Source organism: Salvelinus alpinus, chromosome 5 (genome assembly GCF_045679555.1).
Source record: "Salvelinus alpinus chromosome 5, SLU_Salpinus.1, whole genome shotgun sequence".
Classification (NCBI taxonomy): Eukaryota; Metazoa; Chordata; class Actinopteri; order Salmoniformes; family Salmonidae; genus Salvelinus; species Salvelinus alpinus.
In genome coordinates this window covers 36,397,603-36,419,503 of record NC_092090.1, presented here as the reverse complement: position 1 = coordinate 36,419,503, position 21,901 = coordinate 36,397,603, and the positions used below count along the sequence as shown (strand labels likewise).

The following is a 21,901-nucleotide window of genomic DNA, read 5'->3' as shown; positions in this document are numbered from 1 at the left end:
TATTCATTTTCATAAAAATCCATTGTCTTCTGCTCTGTTTGTTTCCTGTGCTGTGTAAAGGGATGTGCCATGCAGAGTGGTGTTTACAGCTATTCCGTCAGTGGTTGTGTTATTGGTGGTATTGAATGTACCTTGACCTGCCTGAGATCAGGGGGATTGAGCAGAGGTCAACCATGCCAAATGTGCTGGGTATCCGGTTGCATATATACTCACCAGCATAATCCACTGTGTCCCCGGACTGGCCTTTCACTGTGCCCTGAGCCAGAGATGTCAGCCCCTCACAGTGAAATATTGACTGAAATATACACTCAGTGGCCAGTTTATTAGATTCACGGAAATGGTTCGCTCCTACAGACAGTGAGTCACTTGGCCGTGGCTTGCTATATAAAGCAGGCAGACCGGCATCAAGGCATTCAGTTACTGTTCGATTGAACATTAGAATGGGCAAAACAAGTGACCTAAGCAAATTTGCCTTGTGTCAACAGTACAGGCTGGTGGTAGTGGTGTACTGGTGTGGGGAATGTTTTCCTGGCACACGTCAGGTCCCTTGATAACAATTGAGCAACAATTGAACACCACAGCATATCATGCCCCAAAGAAGTCAGGCTGTTCTGGAGGCAACATGCGTAGGTGTGTAAATCGAGTGGGATGATCCTTGTATTGAAATAATGCTTCAAGTACCACTGAATTCTATCAAGGGATGTGTTAATGGACAATTTATTATGTGAGTAACACTCTCTCTTAATTTTCATGCTGCACAATTCAATTGCTTTTCTGTAGCACAATGGCCAACGGATCCAAAGATGTGAAGACAACAAGCTTACATGCTGCACATGAAAGCTCTATACAAGGTTGTTTGTTGTGCCTTGGAAACAGACTGGGTCGAGTGCCAGTGTTCAGCTGTGTGAAAGAGCTTTTGAAAGACAGTGTGTAGAGGAAGATTTGTTTTTGTTTTTTTCAGGGGGCTGGGGAGGAGGGGGGATGTGGTCTTCTTTCAGTGCCTAACTAACACAAAGTTTGGTGGGACTTTGAGGCGGGAGGGCGGGGAGGGAAACAGATTGGAACTGGTCTCAGTGTGTTTGTGGGCTTTTTCTGGGGGCAAGGCTAGCTGTTCTGTTCAGCCCTGCAGCTGTTGCTGGGTCCTAGTGCCAAACCCATCATAGCGTGAACTGTGACCCCACTCATACTCACTGAGCCATTAAGAGGACTGTAGCACTGCCCAGTATGGAAAATAGGCTGCCTTTTTACTGGGACTGTTTTGATTTAAAAAAAAACATGGGTATAGTGTTTGTTTACATATTATGACTGTGTAATTAAGGAAATGGTAAGAAATATCAAACATCTTACCTTCAAGCAATTTCACCAAAATAATTTCACTCAAATGTTATTGTTTTATTAAGAAACACTATTTGCACAAAAATGTAATAATTATCAAACATTGAAATTGTATTATTATTATTAGAAGAATGCCCATTTTTAGAGTGTAGTCTGCTATGGATGTAGTCAGTGGTGTTGTAAACTGTGGAAAGATGCAGCTCTCAATGAGGCAATGTTGTCTCACAGGAGACACTGTGTCTGACTGGAGAGCCCAGAGGAATCTCACAACCCAACCTCTTCATCTCCCTCAGGAATCTCACACCTTCCTTCTTTTCTCACCAATCATGAATTGTTGGGATATCTGTATGATGCCGGTGTCATTCTTTAAAAAACAGAGAACAAAGGGGATATCACTAGAGGTACCCCCCGTGAAAGCAGATTTACCAGCAAGAGCCTCATCTTTAGACATACCGACCTGTTGCATTTCCCCGAGAAAAACTGAAGCGTTTTGTTTATGATGTTAGATATGTGTCTGTTTCTCCCTGCATGCTACAGATTTCCATTAGTGAGGTGCAGGGCATCACTTCAGAATGCCACCAGAGATGATGAGAAAGCCATGAAGTGGTCCTCAGTGCTGATGGAGGGCATTGATTGGTCTGAAACGCCACAGTGATTTGTGTTTTAAGAGGGCGAGCCGGGCCCTGCCACCTTAGAGCATCTCCCCTCACAGAGCCTTGTAATCCTGGTCCACAGGGTTTGGTCCTGATGGACAGACAGACAGACCACCACCTCCCCTCTCATGGCATCTGTGACAGGTGGGGGGGTGGAGACGCAGGTATTTTGGTGATGAGAGACCCTGGGGATAGTACTGGGTACCGTGCATAAAGCTCATCACAAGAGGAACCGTCCTGAGTGCCCTTAAGCCCTTTGGTACCCCTGGGCCGAGTGCAGTTAATTAGCAACAGTCTCTATAGCAACTGCCTCATGGTTCAAAACAATGTCTAATTTCGGCTTTTTAGCCTATCGTGGCGGTGTTTACCTGAAGAGCTTTCTGGTGCCCTGAGTCTCATCGGGGCTGGCGCCGTGCCCAGTCTCAGAGGTTAATTGTGACTGGGGTGAACAACAGCACAGCTGCATGGTAGGCAGAGCCTGGCCCTGGCCCTGGGCTGGCTGATGAGAGGATCATGAAAAGCACAGTGAGAAAGTGGCTGTGGCCCCAAGCCCCCAACACTGCTGCTTACTTACATAATTCACCTGCTGTGCAAGCTTCTATTTAACTCAGCCCAGAAATGGGGTTGACGCATGAAATGACATGCCCCACGTTATGAATGTATTCACTGTGTATTTGCATTTACACGCTAGCCTTGCAATACAAGTGAGTGAATCTTTCCCATTTTACTGCTGCCAAAGAAAATCTGAATTCATTCAATTTTCCCAGGTGTTGCCTATAGTCACATTTCTTGTATTTTACGCCCATCACTTTCAGAGGATGGCTGTATCTAATTCATGTGTTCCATTGCAGAGCTGTTTAACTCTGGTGTGTGTGTTACATACCGCAGCAAATGATTCCACTTTAAATCAATGTAGATAAAGCACTGGCACAGCTATCATAAACCAGTCTAAATATCACAATATGTTTGTGTTGGAGCAGTGAAGCCGTGGCAACAGTAATGATTATGATGTGTCAAACGACCATCTGTGCTCTGCTCTTGGAGGCTGTCTGATTGGGCCCTATCTGTGCCTGGCCAATCACTACACTGTATCTGTTGAGTTTAGAGGTGGAAAATGTTTACTGCTTTCTGTCATTTCAGCTTGATGACTAAGGTACTGGTAAGACAGGGCTTTACATACGATTCTGGAGATTGGTGACACTATCAGTCCACATACAGTCCACGTATGTCTTGGTCCTTCTTGTCTTTTGAAACAAAGCTTTCCCATTACTGCTATGCTGTGTGCTCTGTCATCTCATCAGTGGGCCGACCCATGCCCCTCCTACGGGCACTAAGTGGCACTTGGTTTGCAGGGATGCCAAGGATGAGTTAGGCATAATGAGCAGACCTGGCTCACCCCCGATGGCCCAGCTCTGTGCTTCTCTGGGGCCCGCCTCGCCGGCCCTGCAGTGCTTCCAGAGACAGCGAGCGGACCTGAGATCCCCCGCTGGGCGGATAATGAGGAATTCTGGGATCAGCTCAGGCTCCCTGAGTCACCTGCATTCACACAGATTGGAGTGTGCGGAACTTCAGGCCGGAGAGGCATCAGACACCTCCACAATAATCCCCTCTTTGTTCCTGAGCCATTGTGGCAATGGAGCACTGCTGTGTTTTTACACACATAAAGGAAAAATTCCAATTATATTATATTTTTCTCCTGATAAGAGGAACCCTTGAAGTGCAATCTGAGTTCAGTCTGGACGGGCTGGATGTTGGCATTGTGAGACTAGCAGGGGGTTGTGTTGAATAATGTAAAGGATTTAAAGGTCACGAGTTCATAGGTTGACACACCAAAGTTATGTAGTCATTCTGGGTCAGTCAGTGAAGATGTTTCTGCTTCTATCTGCCCTCTGTTTGTTTGTCATCCGCCCTGCCCCACTCACTACAGTATATTTAGTTTATTCTCAGGGACAATGCTTCCAATTGTCTGCTCCTTAAAATTCTGTCGGATTTTCAAAGGGAGACTGTTGCAGTATAACGAGACTCACATGACATTTCAGCCTCTAAAATTCGAGGAGGGTACCTTTTATATGTGCTCTTTGTGCTGTCACTTTAAACCAAGCTCAACGCTGACAATCCTGCTGCTGCTTGCCTGCACCTGTTGTTGTTTTCTGCCCGTGGCAATGAAGAGAGAGACGTGTGTGTGTGTGTTCGTTTAATACGCCCAGCTCGAAAAGTATGAGGACAGGTGATAGAAACAGGTCGGGTTATATTTAAAACTGGATTTCATATCACTTATGTAATTGTAATGTAATCAATTTACATTAGAAGGGATTTTAATCTAGATTCTCAGCTTTTTTGATGATCAGTACTGTTATTTTTAGTAGGGGTCTCCCCAGCATGTAGACCACAGTGTTGACCTGTGTTGATATTGAAGTGACCCTGTGTGTGAGGTGTGACCAGGCATGGCATGTTGGCACTTGTCTTAGATTCCTGTCTCCTGCCTGCCTGCCTGCTGCATTAACCAGCCCCAGGCTGTTGGGGGATTGCACCACGCTTGGCTGCTCAGCCAGAACAATGGGCCCTGGACTCTTGTTGTTGTTATTTGTTGACCAGTGGTTGACGGGATGCTATTGGCAGGTGCTTAAATAGTGCTAAAGAGACGGCTTGCTCGCAGCCGGTGCAATAGGAACGGAGATTTGATTTGGATTTGATTTGATTTGAGATTGCGTGCAACGTTTTTGAATATTGAGGATGCTTTTGGTGTATCCATATGTCAGGGTTGGATGAAGGAAAATCCTTGTAAATCTCTTTCCGCTGGATTTGTTTAGTGGCATTTAGGGACTTTTCGGTATATTATGTAAATCCATCAGCATACAGTAGCTGGTATGTCTGTTATGAACAGCAGTCTCATCTGCCGCTGATGCAGCCCGGTTTGTCTTTTGTAGGTCAGGACCTCAGTTGGTTTATCAATGTCCAGACACAGGCTCCTCATCAGAATGGAATGTACCATGGAATCTCAGATGGCTTAGAGACTGTGAGAACCCAGACCAATTTATACACAGACAAAGCAGACACACATACATGCATGTAGGCTAAACACACACACACACACACACACACACACACACACACATTCACGCACAAGCGTACACACATAAGCACGGACCTCTGTGTCCTAAAATGATCAACACTGAGGCTGTTTTTATCATTAAATGATTGTAGAAAATACAATGTTTGTTTTTCCCATGTAAAGGACACAATCGGGTTTTCAAGTTCCATCCTGTTCTAACAAGAGACGAAAGAGCGCTTTCTTAAGGTGCAATGTAATTCCTGACCTGCAGGGAAGAGAGAGGGTTACAGTGTGCTCAGTTGTGATTTGACCATAGTGAGGTTTGCTCAATGTTTTATCAGGAAAGGTTTGTATGTGAGAGCAGGGTTAGGTTAGTAGGGAATATTCTGCTGCCTGTGTGTGTCAGGGACTTTATGGGGTGTGTCCCAGCAGGGAAGCCTGTGTGAGTCTCTTTAGAGCTGGGCTGGTTTCAGGTTGCACGCTCCCAATTGGCTGCTTTTGTTTGAGTAAAATGCTGGAACTCTGGGCTTCTTAAAGATGCAGTGTCTTATGCTCTCCATTCATGTAGAGCATCAGTTTAACACTGATGATGGTACCATTTTATATTTATGAAACCCATTCTACTGATGAGACCAACCATTCTACAATGATAAAACCATTCTGTGTAATCAATGTTTTAATTTTTTTTAATTTCACCTCTATTTGACCAGGTAGGCCAGTTGAGAACAAGTTCTCATTTACAACTGCGACCTGGCCAAGATAAAGCAAAGCAGTGCGACAAAAACAACACAGTTACACATGGGATGAACAAATGTACAGTCAATAATACAATAGAAAAATCTGTATACAGTGTGTGCAAATGAAGTAAGGAGGTAAGGCAACTAATAGGCCGATAGTGGCGAAGGAATTACAATTTAGGTATTTACACTGGAGTGATATATCTGCAGATGAGGATGTGCAAGTAGAAATACTGGTGTGCAAAAGAGCAGAAAAACTAAAACAAATATGGGGATGAGGTAGGTAGGTAGTTGGTTGGATGGGCTATTTACAGATGGGCTGTGTACAGCTGCAGTGAACGGTAAGCTGCTCTGACAGCTGACGCTTAAAGTTAGTGAGGGAGTTATAAGTCGTTCCAGTCATTGGCAGCAGAGAACTGGAAGGAAAGGCGGCCAAAGGAGGTGTTGGCTTTGGGGATGACCAGTGAAATATACCTGCTGGAGCGCGTGCTACGGGTGGGTGTTGCTATGGTGACCAGTGAGCTGAGATAAAGTGGAGCTTTACCTAGCATAGACTTATAGATGACCTGGAGCCAGTGGGTTTGGCGACGAATATGTAGCGAGGACCAGCCAACGAGAGCATACAGGTCGCAGTGGTGGGTAGTATATGGGGCTTTGGTGACAAAACGGATGGCACTGTGATAGACTGCATCCAATTGGCTGAGTAGAGTGTTGGATGCTATTTTGTAAATGACTTCACCGAAGTCAAGGATCGGTAGGATAGTCAGTTTTACGAGGGTATGTTTGGCAGCATGAGTGAAATGGGCTTTGTTGCGAAATAGGAAGTCGATTCTAGATTTAATTTTAGATTGGAGATGCTTAATATGAGTCTGGAAGGAGAGTTTACAGTCTAGCCAGACACCTAGGTATTTATAGTTGTCCACATATTCTAAGTCAGAACCGTCCAGAGTAGTGATGCTAGTCGGGCGGGCGGGTGCGGGCAGAGTTCGGTTGAAGAGCATGCATTTCATTTTACTAGCATTTAAGAGCAGTTGGAGGCCATGGAAGGAGTGTTGTGTGGCATTGAACCTCTTACCACAATAGAAGGTTTGGAGGTTTGTTAAAACAGTGTTAAAAGAAGGGCCAGATGTATACAGAATGCTGTCGTCTGCGTGGAGGTGGATCAAAGAATCACCCGCAGCAAGAGCGAAATCATTGATATATACAGAGAAAAGAGTCGGCCCGAGAATTGAACCCTGTGGCACCCCAATAGAGACTGCCAGAGGTCCGGACAACAGGCCCTCTGATTTGACACACTGAACTCTATCTGAGAAGTAGTTAGTGAACCAGGCGAGACAGTCATTAGAGAAACCAAGGCTGTTGTCTGCCGATAAGAATATGGTGATTGACAGAGTCGAAAGCTTTGGCCAGGTCAATGAAGACGGCTGCACAGTACTGTCTTTTATCGATGGCAGTTATGATATCGTTTAGGACCTTGAGCGTGGCTAAGGTGTAACCGTGACCAGCTCTGAAACCAGACTGCATAGCGGAGAAGGTACGGTGGGATTCGAAATGGTCGGTGATCTGTTTGTTCACTTGGCTTTCGAAGACTTTAGAAAGGCAGGGCAGGATGGATATAGGTCTGTAACAGTTTGGGTCTAGAGTGTCTCCCCTTTGAAGAGGGGGATGACCGTGGCCGCTTTCCAATCTTTAGGAATTTCAGACGATACGAAAGAGAGGTTGAACAGACTAGAAATAGGGGTTGCAGCAATGGATAATTTTAGGAAGAGAGGGTCCAGATTGTCTAGAATGGAATCCGTAAGAATGGAATCTGTACTGTACCTCTATATTTTTCAACCAGTGCTCCTAAAGCCTGTCATTTAATGTTGGCAGCAGAGGTTGAAGCCTGTGATTGTATGACTAAGGTAAAGCCCATAGGATTCTCAAATGTACAAACTGTAAGTCTGTTTGTGAAGAGGATCATGAAGAACAGGTAGGAGATATACTAGCCTTGCCAATACTGCAGTGTTTATCGCAGAGAAGCAGACAAAGGAGCTGCTCTTAGAAGACTTCTATATTCATATCTCAACAGCAGAGAAATGATCACATTGGGCACGTTTACTATCATTTACTATCATTTACTATCGTGTTTGGTCTGTATCACAGGCAGCTATCTCTTCCAGACTGATTGGAGCTGTCAGACTGTTACAGCCTTGACAGAGAGGATTGTGTGCGATTTCTCTGTTGGAAAAGGATAGAATTCCCTCACAACTTTGAGAGATAAGGTTTTTACTTTCGGCCTGTGTGAGTTAAAGAGAAGCTCACAGGAGAAGGAGAGGCAGACCACATCAGGGCCACAAAGTTGGGCTTTTCATTTACACATATTGGTCGCCGCTAACAGGTTTTTCTTTGTGTTCAGATGCCGGATTGATCCTGAGAGATTGAAAATATTGATTTAACCCTGTGAGGAGGCGGGTGGGGGTGCCTCCCTGCCTGCCAGCCAGCGTCATGTTCACACATCGGCCGCGCTCCGCTACAAGTTCCTCAGGGGACTCCTAATTACCGCCGCCCTTACAGATTAGTCCAGCAGCCAGTCCGACTGTAGCCTGACTCCCTGGTTGTTTATTTAATCCCTCCCTCCCTTCTTCTCTCTCTCCTCCTCCCCCACTACTCCTGAAAGACACACCCCGACCCAACGGCCAGGCCTGCCTCTGCAGTAATGTATGTGATGATATACTCATCACATACATGTGATCCTGGCTCCTAATTGATAGAGTGATTCAGACGAGTGCTGGCTGCGTTAATTGTTCCCCGGTGAGCGCATGTATTGCTCTGAGGGGGGAGTAGGCCTCAGCCACAGGCTCGCCTGAGCAGGACAGGCCAGGTAGAGAGGACGTAGAGCCGGCAGGGCCACTGAGTGATGGGTGGCGCCCCTAACTCCTCGCCCCTGTCCGAAACACAGTCAACATTTAGCAGAGGTTAGCTGGTGTAATCCTCTCTGTGTCTCCATGAAGTCCCGGGTCAGTAACCTGTTGATATCTGATGTCCTGTTAGCTGGAAAAAAATACCCCACCTTTAATCTCTCACGATTAACCTGACTCATTACCTCAACCACTCACTGGGCTTTTACCCCACTTTAAGGTCAGTTAAAGTGAAGTATTGATTTCTTTTTGGTGTTGGCAGAAATAAATAGATTTTTAAAGAGGTATTAATTACATACAAAGACATTATACGGAGAAATTAATTGATCCGCAGTCAGATTTCCAGCCACCGAATGAGACTTTTTATCCATTAATCAGGCCGGAAGACTAAACACAGTGCCTTTGAGTGTCTGTGAGCACCGACCTCCACTGGGTTGAATTATGGATGTGTATCAGGAGTCGCAAGAACTTGGCAAAAGCCAATTCAGCTGGCCACTTTCTGCGGGTGAAAACCACTGAATGCTTGTAGATCCTGGTTGCATACCATGCTGTTACTCACTGTGGAACAACAGTTATATCACACGACAATGATTAAGTAGTGGATATTGTTGGACGGCTCGACGACTGAATGAGAAACATTACTCAGGTTTGGGGTCTGCTGCTCTGTTTGTTCTTTGTTTGCTTAAGACCACAAATATAGCCTAGCCGTTCCATAGAAGAGCTCACCCTTTGTAGCCCTAATCATCAGAAGGAACTGCTTCTATTTTCTCAACCAATCAGCAAAGTCCTCACATTAGAAACCACAAATGAACAAACTGCAGAAATGGGATAGATGAATCACTTGAAATCAGTGTATCTAAGAGAAAATGTGATTATACTTCAATAAATATAAGATCTTATCTTCTCATAAGAACTTATATCATCTCATATCTTCTCATAGATAAATACATTTTAGACAGAAGTATTAAAAATATAGGTTTATGGTGGTTTTGCAACGTATTCGTCTGCAACAGATTACTAGCACATCGTTTTTAGAGAATTACTGTAAATGTATTTGAGTAATAGGTTTGAGTAATAGTAGGCCTGTTTCTAAAATGACAATCATGTCATTACATTTGAATGTTACTTTCTATCATTTCACATTGTATGCTAAAGGTTGTTATGTAGGAGATTGGGAACATCATTATATCTGTCTTTGAAAGTGGACTGGATTTTGCCTTTTTGTTTGTGGAGCTCATTTTATACATCATTTTTAATATTAAACATGATATTATGTAAACATCATCTTAAAACATAATGTGTTCGTGTAAAACCATATGTGAGTTTAGTGAGTTATTCGAGGGCATTCCTGTTTTGTAAATGGGTGATATGAATCTCTGTGGTTTCTGTCTGCCCTACCGGCCTGTTTGAGAAGTCCTGAAGAGGGGACACATTACTTAATGACTTTTTAAACCAAATTCATTAGCTCTTCACATTTCTTCTTCAGTGTTACATAAGTGCCCTCGTGGATTGGGTTCATTTGTTCATTTTTCTGTTTCAAATGAGCACAGAATTGTTGTGGTCTGTGGCTGTATGAATGAGAAATACCCATGTTGAGTGTTGGGGCCGAGGTCAGAGCCGAAAGCAAACAGCCGCTGATGTTCTATTTCTTTCTCCCAGAGACATGAAGGAGCCTGCCCTACATTTACACAGGCACACAGCAGGCTCTACAAATCAAATAGTCAAATCGTGGATTGTGGAATTTTGGGTGGAAGCTACAATGGATGTACAGACTGCAGATGACAAATCAGAATCCCTCAGTACGTTTCACTTAAAATAATTCTTAACAACATTCTTGAAAACGATTTGCACAACATAAACGAACATATGGTCTTTATTAATCCTTGTTTCCTCTAACTCAGCAGCATGGCACCATGCGATGGATTATCAAAGCAAGCTGAGTGAGTAGGATGTAGAGGATGTGTATACGTGTGTTTGCGTGTGACCGTGCCCTCTCAGCAGGAGGCAGATGGACGCACACACAGACGACCTCTGGAAGATATCAAGGCTTAGATATATAAACGTTCAGTTTCTAAAAGCTAGGAGGGATGGGTGGGACGTGTGTGTGTCATCGTGGGGGGTGGGGTAAACTATTGTGACCCTAAAAATGTCCCGAGTGTGTGTGATCGTCGACATGCCGACTTTGGCCTTGAAGTCTTTCTTAGGGCACCACGCTTTAAATAGGGGGTGGGGTTAAGGAGGAGGAAGAGGGGAGGGAGTTTCTTTGAGCCACACCTTCACGGGGAAACACCTGCAGGATCTTAGCAACTTCAATCCTTTATTTTTAGAAGCACTGGAATTGTTTCAGCTAGCCTCTCGCTCAAAGGGCAGACCTATTGTTTTGTTCACCTTGGCAGCTCAGCAATAATTGTTTTTGTACAATTAACACCAATACAAACAACATACTTTTGCAGTGTGGTTATGTTTAATGATTATAAAATCTGGGCTATCGTTACGTAAAAATATTTGTTTTATTATTTTGTACATATTCAAATGTAGGTTACTTGAAACTGACAGCCAAATATAGGATACCATTGTCTGTCACCTGTTCAACTTCCAGGCCACAAGTCTCCTTTATTGTTAGTGACAGGTTCTCCTCTTGGCAAGCGCTATTTCCCAGTGTGCCGCTGTTCTTGTCAAGTTAAAGGCTCTCTGCCTCCTCTACCCACACCCTGATCCAGCCTGGGACCCTCCTGCTGAATGCCTCCAGATTGTTAGTTTAGTCTATTGTGATGCTAATGTCAGCCTGAGACCCCTGAGTCATCTATCAGGGATGACAAGGAAGTCAGGCCTATTGTCTGAACCTGCTACTCCATCCACATAGAGAGAGAGGCTTGCCTCTGGCCCAAACTGCATTTTGGGACAGGAAACCCAATGGAAAAGGATCAATGCCGCTCTTACTCTACCCAGACAGGAAAACTGTCTAGCCATTTACATTGACAAGCATTCATGTAATCAACACTTACATAGATGTCTGTGTTTGTAGAGGGAGGGTGGGAGATATATATATATATATAGAGAGAGATATAGAGATAGAGATATATAGAGAGAGAGAAGGAAGCACTTTCTCTGGTTTGAGAAAGTCCCCTAGTGCTCCTTGACTTACAAATGAATGTTTTGAGACAGGAGAAGGTAATAGGTACTTTACCCAGTAGTTTCATACAGCACGATGTTCTAAATATTGGGTTGAGATAATGACTGAGCAGTGCCCTAACATCTTACAGCGTGTTAAGCTTTCACAAGTCTAATTCAGATTAAGCCTGGGCGAAATCACATTGGTGGTTCATTTTGGCCTTTGACAAGTGACACTTGAGAAAATGACATTGTAATGAGGATAAATGATAGATATGTTTGGCGGGGCGGGGCGTGTGGGCGAGAGGTTGCCCCCTGTGCTGTTCAAGGCGTGTCCCGTGCCCCTACTAAGAGGAGAGAGTTAAAACCACATGAGTGAGCGCACCGCTGGCTGACATGGAGCCAGGCCCAGCACGGTCTCAACATCCATTGACATCATCGCCCACCGCAGGGCCAGATGTGACTGTGGTTGTGCCTGCATTAAACAAAAGTGCTGCTACAGGAAATGATCGCCTTTAAAAGGAGGGAAAAAACCTTCAGCAAAGCGTTGTTATTACCACTCAAAGGACGTAACCAAGGCAGTTAAAACGTTTAATACACCATAACCTAAATTAGCCCAATGTTTATCATATGTGGGTGTATTGCTTTGGGGCCTTTTCAGATTTAATAATCTTTTCATTGATATGCCAGTGGAGATGCTTTGTTTACAATGGCCTCTGGGTGCATGATCAATGGCTAATGTATGCACATCAAGCTCACTAATTGACCAGCTCACCCTCTGGAGAAATGTATCTCATCACTGCCATGGCTGGACTGAGTTCACGTTCTGAAGGGTCAGCATCATTTTTTAGCAAAATGAAGCTCTCATACCATATATATTTAGTGGATATTATGGCCACATGACCCAGATCTATCTCATTCCCTTCTTCAGATGAGGCTCTAGCACTGATGTTTTTTAAAATGTATTTTATTTAACTAGGCAAGTTAGTTAAGAACAAATTCTTATTTACAGTGACGGCCTAGGAACAGTAGGTTAACTGCCTTGTTCAGGGGCAGAACAACAGATTTTTACCTTGTCAGCTCAGGGATTCGATCTAGCAACCTTTCGGTTACTGGCACAACGCTCTAATCACTAGGCTACCTGCCGCCCCCATGTTCTCCTGGCAGGTGACAAAAGTCAGGCCACAGCACCACCTGTCTTCCTCCGGTGTCACTCACCACTCATAAGTACTTTAGAATATGGGCTGAAGCAGAAGGACATGTGGCCTACACATGTGGTATGAACTAACTTCAACTCAAACGTCAATATACTGTCTCCTGCAAGATTCAGCTTCTCTCCTTTCCATAGAGCAGCTAATGATGGAAGTTGTGTTTGCAGTGATTAGTTTGAATACAGAGACAGTAATGTGATGAGGACGGAAGAGGAGAGAGAGTCAAGACATATAAATGATGAGAAGGGCTTACCAAGAAAAACATCCAAAAGGACTCATTCAAGCTAGAAAGGAGTTGGAGCGCACAACAGAAAATGACACAGTGGGGATTTTTGAAACGTTGAGAAAGACTATGAATTTCAGAGGAAATTATTACTAAAGAGCGAGTTCAACTCTGAGTAATGCTAATGTTACTCAAAGTAGTGTGATGGAACATTGTCAGAATACGCACAGGGAAAGTGGAGGAGTTGTAAATAAACTGTGAGTCTGTTCTTTTTTGGGCGGCAGCAAGCTCCAGCAGCACCAGAGGGGGTATGAGTGGGGTGGGGAGGGGTAGAGGCAGTGTGGGGGCTGGCGGTAGGGGGGTGTTGGATGGGGGCTAGGAGCAAGCAGACACAGCAGCTGTGTGAACCCCAACAGTCCAGGGGGGGATAGAGCGGGGGGGGGGGGGGGGACTTTCCAGCTAGGCCAGTTAACCTCATTGACTACTGCAGTCTCACTGAAAAAACATGGTCTTCTTTTTACAGTTTTAATGGTGGAACGTGTTATGTGCTACAATAACTACATACCTTAGATGTTTCAAACCATGAAAGAAGTGGTGCTGCTGTACGAACCATGACAGCTAATAGGCCTAAGCAGCAGGTCATCCATCACATGTTGAATTGAAACATTATCCTATTAAAAGTGTGTTTAGGCACCCTTACCGTCCGGCAAATGTTTCCGGAGCATCGGCTCTCGGACCAACAGGCTCCGAGACAGCTTTTACCCCCAAGCCATTAGAATGCTAAATAGCCATAAGACTGCTAAATAGTTAATGAATGGTTACCCGGACTTTCTGCACTGACCCTATCTTGCACTGACTCTATGCACACTCACAAGACTTTATATACACACTCACTCACACACACAGTACACTGACACTCACACAAATCCCACAAGCATTCACACACACACACACACACACACACACACACACACACACACACACACACACACACACACACACACACACACACACACAAACTCTTTTACAGTCATCATGTGCTGCTGCTGCTACTCTGTTCTTTATTTTACTCTTATTATTATCTATCCTGATACCTAGTCATTTTACCCTGCCTTCATGTACATATCTACCTCAAATACCTCATGTGGTACTGGTACTCCCTGTATATAGCTCCATTCTTGTGTATTTTATTCCTCTTGTGTTCCATTTTTTTAATGATTATTTTTTAACTCTGCATCGTTGGGAAGGGCTCGGCTCGGCTCGTAAACGAGTATTTCACGGTTAAGTCTACACCCGTTGTATTCAGCTCATGTGACAAATAAAATTTGATTTGATTTTTGATTGCAGGGGCAGAAAAAGTGCATTCCTGTGGTCAGGCTTGAGTGGACTGTGACTTTATTCTCTACTACTATTGTAACACACCCAGCAGGGCTAGGGACCAGGGTGAGGCTGTCCCAGGATCCTCCCAGGGAGGAAGGATGCTCAGGGCCAAATTAGATTTCTGTCTGAATGAAGAATCAGCTGCTGGGGGACAATCCCAGGAAGAGTGGACCGACTGGCTTTTTGTGGTGCTGTGGTTTGAGTGCCATTGATATGGCCCAGGACCTTCAGGGTCATTGAGAGTCAGAGGAGACCATTCTTACCGGGGGGGAGGAATCCACAGAGCATGCCTATCAGCATGACTCTACTCTGGGGGTCACACCATAAATATCTAATCCTTTTCCTGCTGCTTTGAGTGACAACAAGAACCCTCCTTCAAGAGTTAACTCCCTCAGTCAACCCCCATCCCCTCGTCATGACTTTCCCCGTTTTTCTCCAGTGGGGAACAACTATCCACCCGTCAACCTGAGTGAAAATGAAATCACGTGTCCTTACGATGGTCCCAACTCCCAAAGATTGAGAGCTTCCCCTTCAGCAATTCCCTTCCAGCGCTCTGTAACTCAGGCGGATGCCCAGGGCATCATCGGTTACGATACAGGGTTACTTTTGCCCAGCAGGAAACCTCTGGAGGAGAGATGCAGAGAAGCCAGGCCAATGTAAAAGTCTGGTCTTGCGTTGGGAGAAGGTGTTAGCCAACATGTTGACAGACAGTGGAGTAGAACAGGCTGCTGCAGCGTCTTTAGGGGTAATAATTCATCCCAGTCGTATACCTCACTAAATAAGATGAACAGCTCATGTCAGCTCCGACTCTTACCTCCCACAGAGTTGAAATAAGCATGTGTGATGAAGCAGAGATGGGAGCCTTATGTTCATGTGGAGGAAAGGGTCTATGTTGATTCACAACAACTTTCAACTCCCAAATGCTATTGGTTCTCACTGTTCAGGGCATAAAAATCTGTTGATTCTTATTTGAATTGATTGTTCTCATTTGTATGAATGTAATTACTACTTTCACTTTAGTTAAGTCAAAACGTTCATGGCATCGAAAAGCTTGTTTGATCCAATGGCAATTGTTTCCAATTACGTTATGGGCTTTTAAAAGAAGAAATTAAAAACCCAAAGATTTACTTGAAACCAACTGTACTTGAAAAGGGTGAATGAAAAGTAAAGAGAGAGAGGGAGAAATAAAGTCATGTGGCACTGCTTAGGTTCCAGTGACATGAAAAGGCCTGACTTTAAAATGTTGAATTATTTTTATTTATTTATTTTATTTATTTAACCTTTATTTAGCTAGGCAATTCAGTTAAGAACAAATTCTTATTTACAATGACGGCCTACCCCGGCCAAACCGGGAATTAGAACTCTCAACAGGGATAACTTCTCTACCGTGCGACTCCAGGCACTGCGCCACATCTCCCAGAGTAAAACACAAGTGTTGATTAGTTTATGGGAGACACAGTATTGCCCCTTAGAAACTTTTTGTGTAGGGGGAGGGCGGTTGAATAAAGTGGATTCAGAGTGCTGAATGTGGCCAGTTGCTGTTTTAGCAAATGTTGTTTTGCAGTGGAAACACAGGAAAGAAAGCAGGCTCGCCAAGACCCGCTGAGCAGTCTTTTTTCAGCCTGGTGAAGAAAAAAAGATTCAGCAGTAAGCATTTGTATGCTTTGATCTAGGAATCAGGCGTCTGCGTGAATGCCCTTATTGTCATGTTATGTGTACACAGTATGTGAATTATTGAAAATAGCTCGGCCCCCAGGTTCATCTGGGAGAGATTACAGTGCAGGCACGCTGGGAGGCCCGGGCCGGGATTGAAATCTCCCAGATGCTGTTTATTTTTCCAGGGGAAGGAGACCAGATTCAGTCACCCTGGCCTTGTCTAAATGCTCCTTGTGAGGAGGCGAGACTTGGGTCATGACTCTCGCCACACCCCTCCTCCTGGTGCCTCGCCCACAACAATCCCCAGCCCCCGTCACGCAGCAGAGCAACACCTGTCTGGGTGTGCCAGACACATGGAGCAAGGTGTTGAGCTACACAACATGTGTTTACTTAACTTCTTCAGGTTTTTCAGTGCGTTGATTTAAATGTGCTATTTTGAAAAGGCACTGGTTAAATCTGCTACATCTTTCAAAAGAAACTGAACATTTGAAATGCTTATATGTAGAGCCAGTAGTGAAACTAGGGGCTAATACATTTGATAAAATAGTGAAAGCAAAGATCTTGGCATCCAAACCCCTCTGGCATCCAAGAATAAGACTGGGAGAGACAGCCAGAGAGAGGGGGTGAGATAGAGAGAGACTCCCTCTCCCTTGACAGGTGTTGTTAATGGCAGTAACTCAAGGGGCAATACCCAGACTGAACGTCCTTTCATCTGGCACACCTGAACAGAGCACGCTCCCTGGGTTCACAGCAGGTGGAGGCTTCTGCCTGGCTGCCTCGGTGTGACATTACACAAACAACAGGCAGCACATACAGCCCCAGCCTAACAACCCAGACCTGCCTGCCACCATCTCCACTACGCTTGTTCTATACTTCACTTTAGTCACCATCCTCATGTGCAGCATCTGCATTAGGCGGTCCATCCACTGCCTTTCACAGGAAATGTTGTAGCTTTTCCATTCTGAGAACACAGTCACTGCTCCGTAGCCAATGTACCGTTCGTTGTATATTGATGATGCTAAGTGAAATATCAAGACAAGGCCTTTACATTTAACATTTACATTTAAGTCATTTAGCAGACGCTCTTATCCAGAGCGACTTACAAATTGGGCTGGAGAAAAAAAGCCTGTTTGGTTGTTTAAAGGACGTGTTGCATTACATGGGAGGGAGAAGTAGGTCCATGGCATTGGTTGCCTTCAGCTGGACACATAATTAGAGTGGCTCCTTACCTATAATTTGCGTATTAGTTTTGGGGTGGCGGTATGTTATTACCATATGAAAAGGCTAAGCAGGGGTCATTGTGCATCGCTGCAGCAATTAGAGGCGAGCTGAGGGCAGAAGAATGTTTGGAGCTGCCATTAATTGCAAATCACTACAAAGCCCATGCTTTAATTATCATTTAGTGAGAACAGCACTGCTTAAATTAATATATTTCCATTGCCATTATTTACAGTAACAGTATGAATGTCTGGATCAGTTTCCTTTCATAGCGTGAGGCTTTGAAGAGAATGGAATTCAATTAGATGAATTTGAAAGGCTGTATGCTTGTTGTAAGGCTTTCGCATGCTAATGCAACATGCCCCTTTTACATTTAAATGATATTTTTGTTTGTTTGTTTGTCGTGATGTATATAGTGAGATGTAAATGTCTGATGATTATACAGTATGATGCATATTTGACTATTGTGTGCTTCATTTGTGTCATTGTAAATTGAAAGGACACATGAAGTCCAGGATCTCAATGATGGCTTATTTTGTGCTAACCTTTCTCACTCCTTGCTTTGTGCTTTCTGCAGGTCGGAATGAGCTGATAGCGCGATACATCAAGCTTCGGACTGGGAAGACGAGGACGAGGAAGCAGGTAAGAGGGGAGCGGAAATGTTTGCATGGCATGTTAAAACTGAAGAAGGTCATCACACCTGAATGTGCCTGCTGCCTGTGTCTCTGCTGGAGAGAACACAGGGCACACACACACACACACACACACACACACACACACACACACACACACACACACACACACACACACACACACACACACACACACACACACACACACACACACACACACACACAGTTGCATGGAGCTTTGCTGCATGCTTGGTCTGATGGGAGGCTGTCTTACCAGACCCTGGATGTGTTTAGTCTTCTTACAGTTATCCTGCATGAGAGGATGCCTCTTCAAAAGCTTTCTCTCACACACACACACACATTACATTACAGTAACGCAACTATAACACACTCGTTCCGTCTGGAAGAGTGTTATAAGATGGATACATTATTCAATATTTGTTGTGAAAAATGTATTTGGTGTTTTAAAATAATCACAACAGAAACTGGATTAGGACATAGATGATAGGACATTGATTAATAACAACATTATTTTTGTCTGTTATACGTTTCCAGTTGATGTAAGCAACAGACTGTAGATATAAATAGATGTTACCCATAAGCTCCCATAATATCAGTTGGTGAGAAGGTGTCTGGCCATGAGGTCCATCAGTCTGTTTGAGCAGGAAGTCATGCTTATGGCCACTGGCTCGTAAGTCCATGATAAACACCCCTGTGTCCAGACTGACACTATAGCTGGGTGGGAATTGATCAGCCAGCTAGAGAAAGTGTGCTACGTCTCTGTAATTCACTCTCAATGGGGAATCACACAAGATAGAAGGTTGTTTGCCTGCTGTAATATAATTTATGATACAACCAAAAAACACAAATATTTGATATTTAATTATTGAAGTGTTGAGGTGTTAAGAAATCGGTCTCAATCAGAAATCATGGTAATTTATTTGAGTTCATTAACATAATTTGAAATATTATGATTACTTCCACATTCACTGTTCTAACTAAAGAGCCCTGTTCTGTATGAGACTAGAGAAAACAATATCAGGACGTAGGTTGATTAAAATAAGGAATGTCAGATTGAATTGTAATTGTAATCTTATTTTGGCGAGCTGGAACGGAGTACTTCCCCATCACCCTGCTCCCCCTATTAACAGACATGCTTTTAGGCGTTGATCATTCCCCGGTGAACTGCCTCAACAGCCACTTGTGTGTGATTGGCCTGATTAAGACCGAGAGCAGAGAAAGGAAATCCCCCTCAGACCAAGCGTTTGTCCCTCCCCCCGTCAGAAATACAGACTGACCACACATTATCTTACTATAGCCAACCACTTACATACTGAATATTTTATACAAAAGCATGACATATTTCCAAGTCTGTGTGAATGTTGAAAGCAGCATGGGCCTCTGAAACGACTTATCCGGCTCCCTTAAGAATACAAGACTGGCCGATTCTCATTCAGTACACAGTCGATCACATCTGCGCCCTGTTAATGTGTGCTAAAGAGGCCTGCATCCTTCTTAATCAGCTCACTTAAGTGACAACAACAGGCAACACAATGCTTTGTGGCTGTGAGCTTGGTGTGTGGCTTGGAGATGCTTCTATTATCCTATTGGGCAGCTCAAATCCCCCTGAAGTGTTCTCAACAAAGAGATGTGTAATCCTTTTTGTATTTTTGGTTTTCTTGTTTTTTCTCTCTTCTTTTGTTTAAAAAATGGAGGTGTCTAGTCACATACAGGTCTTAGCAAGAAAGAAAGTTCGAGAAATCTCAGCTGCCATCAAGGTACGTCTGGCTTTGCCCAGTTGCAGGGGGGCTTTTCATCGCCATGGTTACAGGCTGTTCCTTTGTTTTCCTCCCCTCCCCTACCCCGCAGGTGTCTAGTCACATTCAGGTTCTTGCCAGAAGGAAATCTCGTGAATTTCATTCCAAGCTAAAGGTATGCGCTTTTCTGCTTTTGGGCTTGTGGTTGCTGTGCGTCGTCTTACTTCCTGTTTCCCGTGGTGACAGAGTGAATGCCTGACGCTCTGATTCCCGTAGCCTAGATCCCCTGCTTATGATTAGAATTCATAATATAACTCCCCCTCTCTCTGACACACACACACACACACACACACACACACACACACACACACACACACACACACACACCTCCATAAGTGTTTTATTTATATTTTCTTTATTGTCATTGAACAATAAGTGCATTTGCTTTGAAAACAATTGTAAGGATCTGTTTAAATACTTTAGGTTTTTTAATAATATTTTAGGTTTGTGAAAATATAAGATATAGTTATTACTAGTGTCCATAATGCAAGTCTGAAAATACATGTAGATATCATGTGAATGAGAAATTCAATATTCTCATGAGAGCAAGGCTTGCTAAATATTTTAAATCTGTTCCACAGAGCTGAGTGGACACTCTCAAAAAGAGCTCAAAGAATTTCACTTTTTTTCTGTAATTTTTGCCAAGAAAAATATGTTAATGTTAGCCCAGACATCCGAAAGGCAAAGTCATCATTTTCTACAGTTAAATGAAAATGAGCCCAACCGCGTTGGATCCTTATAAAACCCTCAAAGCAAATGGCGCTCACAGTTTGTAAACTTTGTTGCTCCTTTCTTTCTGTTTGGCATGACAATGTGAACCCAGAATCAGAGGTTGGTACTGGTGTTATCTGTACTGTATGTGGGAAAGCATGTTGGCAAGATGCATTGGCTGTTGGTGAGTGGCTGAGAGCTGAGAGCTGGAGTTCAGAGGTCATCAGCAGAAGTCTGTTTACATGCCATAAGCAGACACACTATCAGCCACTGATGTGCTGCATGTTAAAAGGGTTTAAGTTCAAAGACTAAGGGTGGTCTATGAAAAAACCTTTGCCTCTTTTCTTGTTGCTGTTTTAACCTAATCATCTTCCCCTGTCAATGCTGAGTTAAGACCATGAGGAAGCAGCATCTCACCTGCCCTCTGCTGTTGTGCCAACCCTCCATATTGATAACTCTAGGCTATCACATTGACATTGCTATCAGTTGCCTTCTTTTCTCTGTGTACATGTGTAGCTGTCCTATTACATTCTTCCTCTGTGACTCATTTTTACCAATGTGTTGAAAATCATGTGCTAGCACCAAATATACCCTTTCAAAAATGTCTTGTGAAAAGAAATATATTGTGAAAGGTTTAATCTTGTAATAAATGTACCTGTAATTCAATTTTTTTTTACAGGGGTCATTTGGCAATGTATGTGTGTTTAAGGACCTTAAAGTTTTGCCAGATTTCTTTCTCTCTCGTCTTTATGAAGGGATGACTACATCTTTTGACTTTCACACTTTTCCCCTGTTCCCAGTGTTCAGATGGATTAATGACCCCTCATTAGTGTGTGTGTTGTGTGTGTGTGTGTGTGAGTATCAGCCAGCTGTAAATGCCTGGTCTTTCAGGCACAGTTTGGCTGTCTGAGTTAAAACAGCCATCTTTTGTACGGGTCTCTGTCTACTCTCATCTAAAGCAAATTAGAGCTCAGCAGCAAAGAGAAAGGCACGCGTCCCCCTCCATTTTACAGGGAACATCTCTGTATATCTGCTCTGTCTCTTTTCTTATCTGAGACATGTTGAGTGAAATGACAGTCATTATGGTGCCATTCTTTGTGCTACTTCTCTCAAACCATAGCTGACCATAATGATCAAATCCTCAGACATTCCAAGTCCACCACATTCTCCAAAATGTCCCACCCCACATTATTATTATCCACGTTTCACAGCAGTGCTAGTTGATTAATGAGTCTGAGGTTCCTGTACCGATACATTATTTCAGT

The 21,901-nt window shown here is 43.8% G+C and overlaps 1 protein-coding gene across 3 annotated transcripts in view; it reads left to right on the top strand.

The window, feature by feature from the left end:
- LOC139576132 (transcriptional enhancer factor TEF-1) overlaps positions 1 to 21,901 on the top strand; it is a 56,847-nt gene that overhangs the window by 24,913 nt on the left and 10,033 nt on the right. For 2 of the 3 annotated variants that reach the window (XM_071401838.1, XM_071401836.1), the window contains exons 4-6: positions 18,054 to 18,118; positions 19,824 to 19,886; positions 19,978 to 20,040. In XM_071401838.1, coding sequence (XP_071257939.1) covers positions 18,054 to 18,118; positions 19,824 to 19,886; positions 19,978 to 20,040 — 191 coding nt within the window. The remainder of the gene's footprint in view (positions 1 to 18,053; positions 18,119 to 19,823; positions 19,887 to 19,977; positions 20,041 to 21,901) is intronic. The other variant, XM_071401839.1, reaches the window with a different exon arrangement.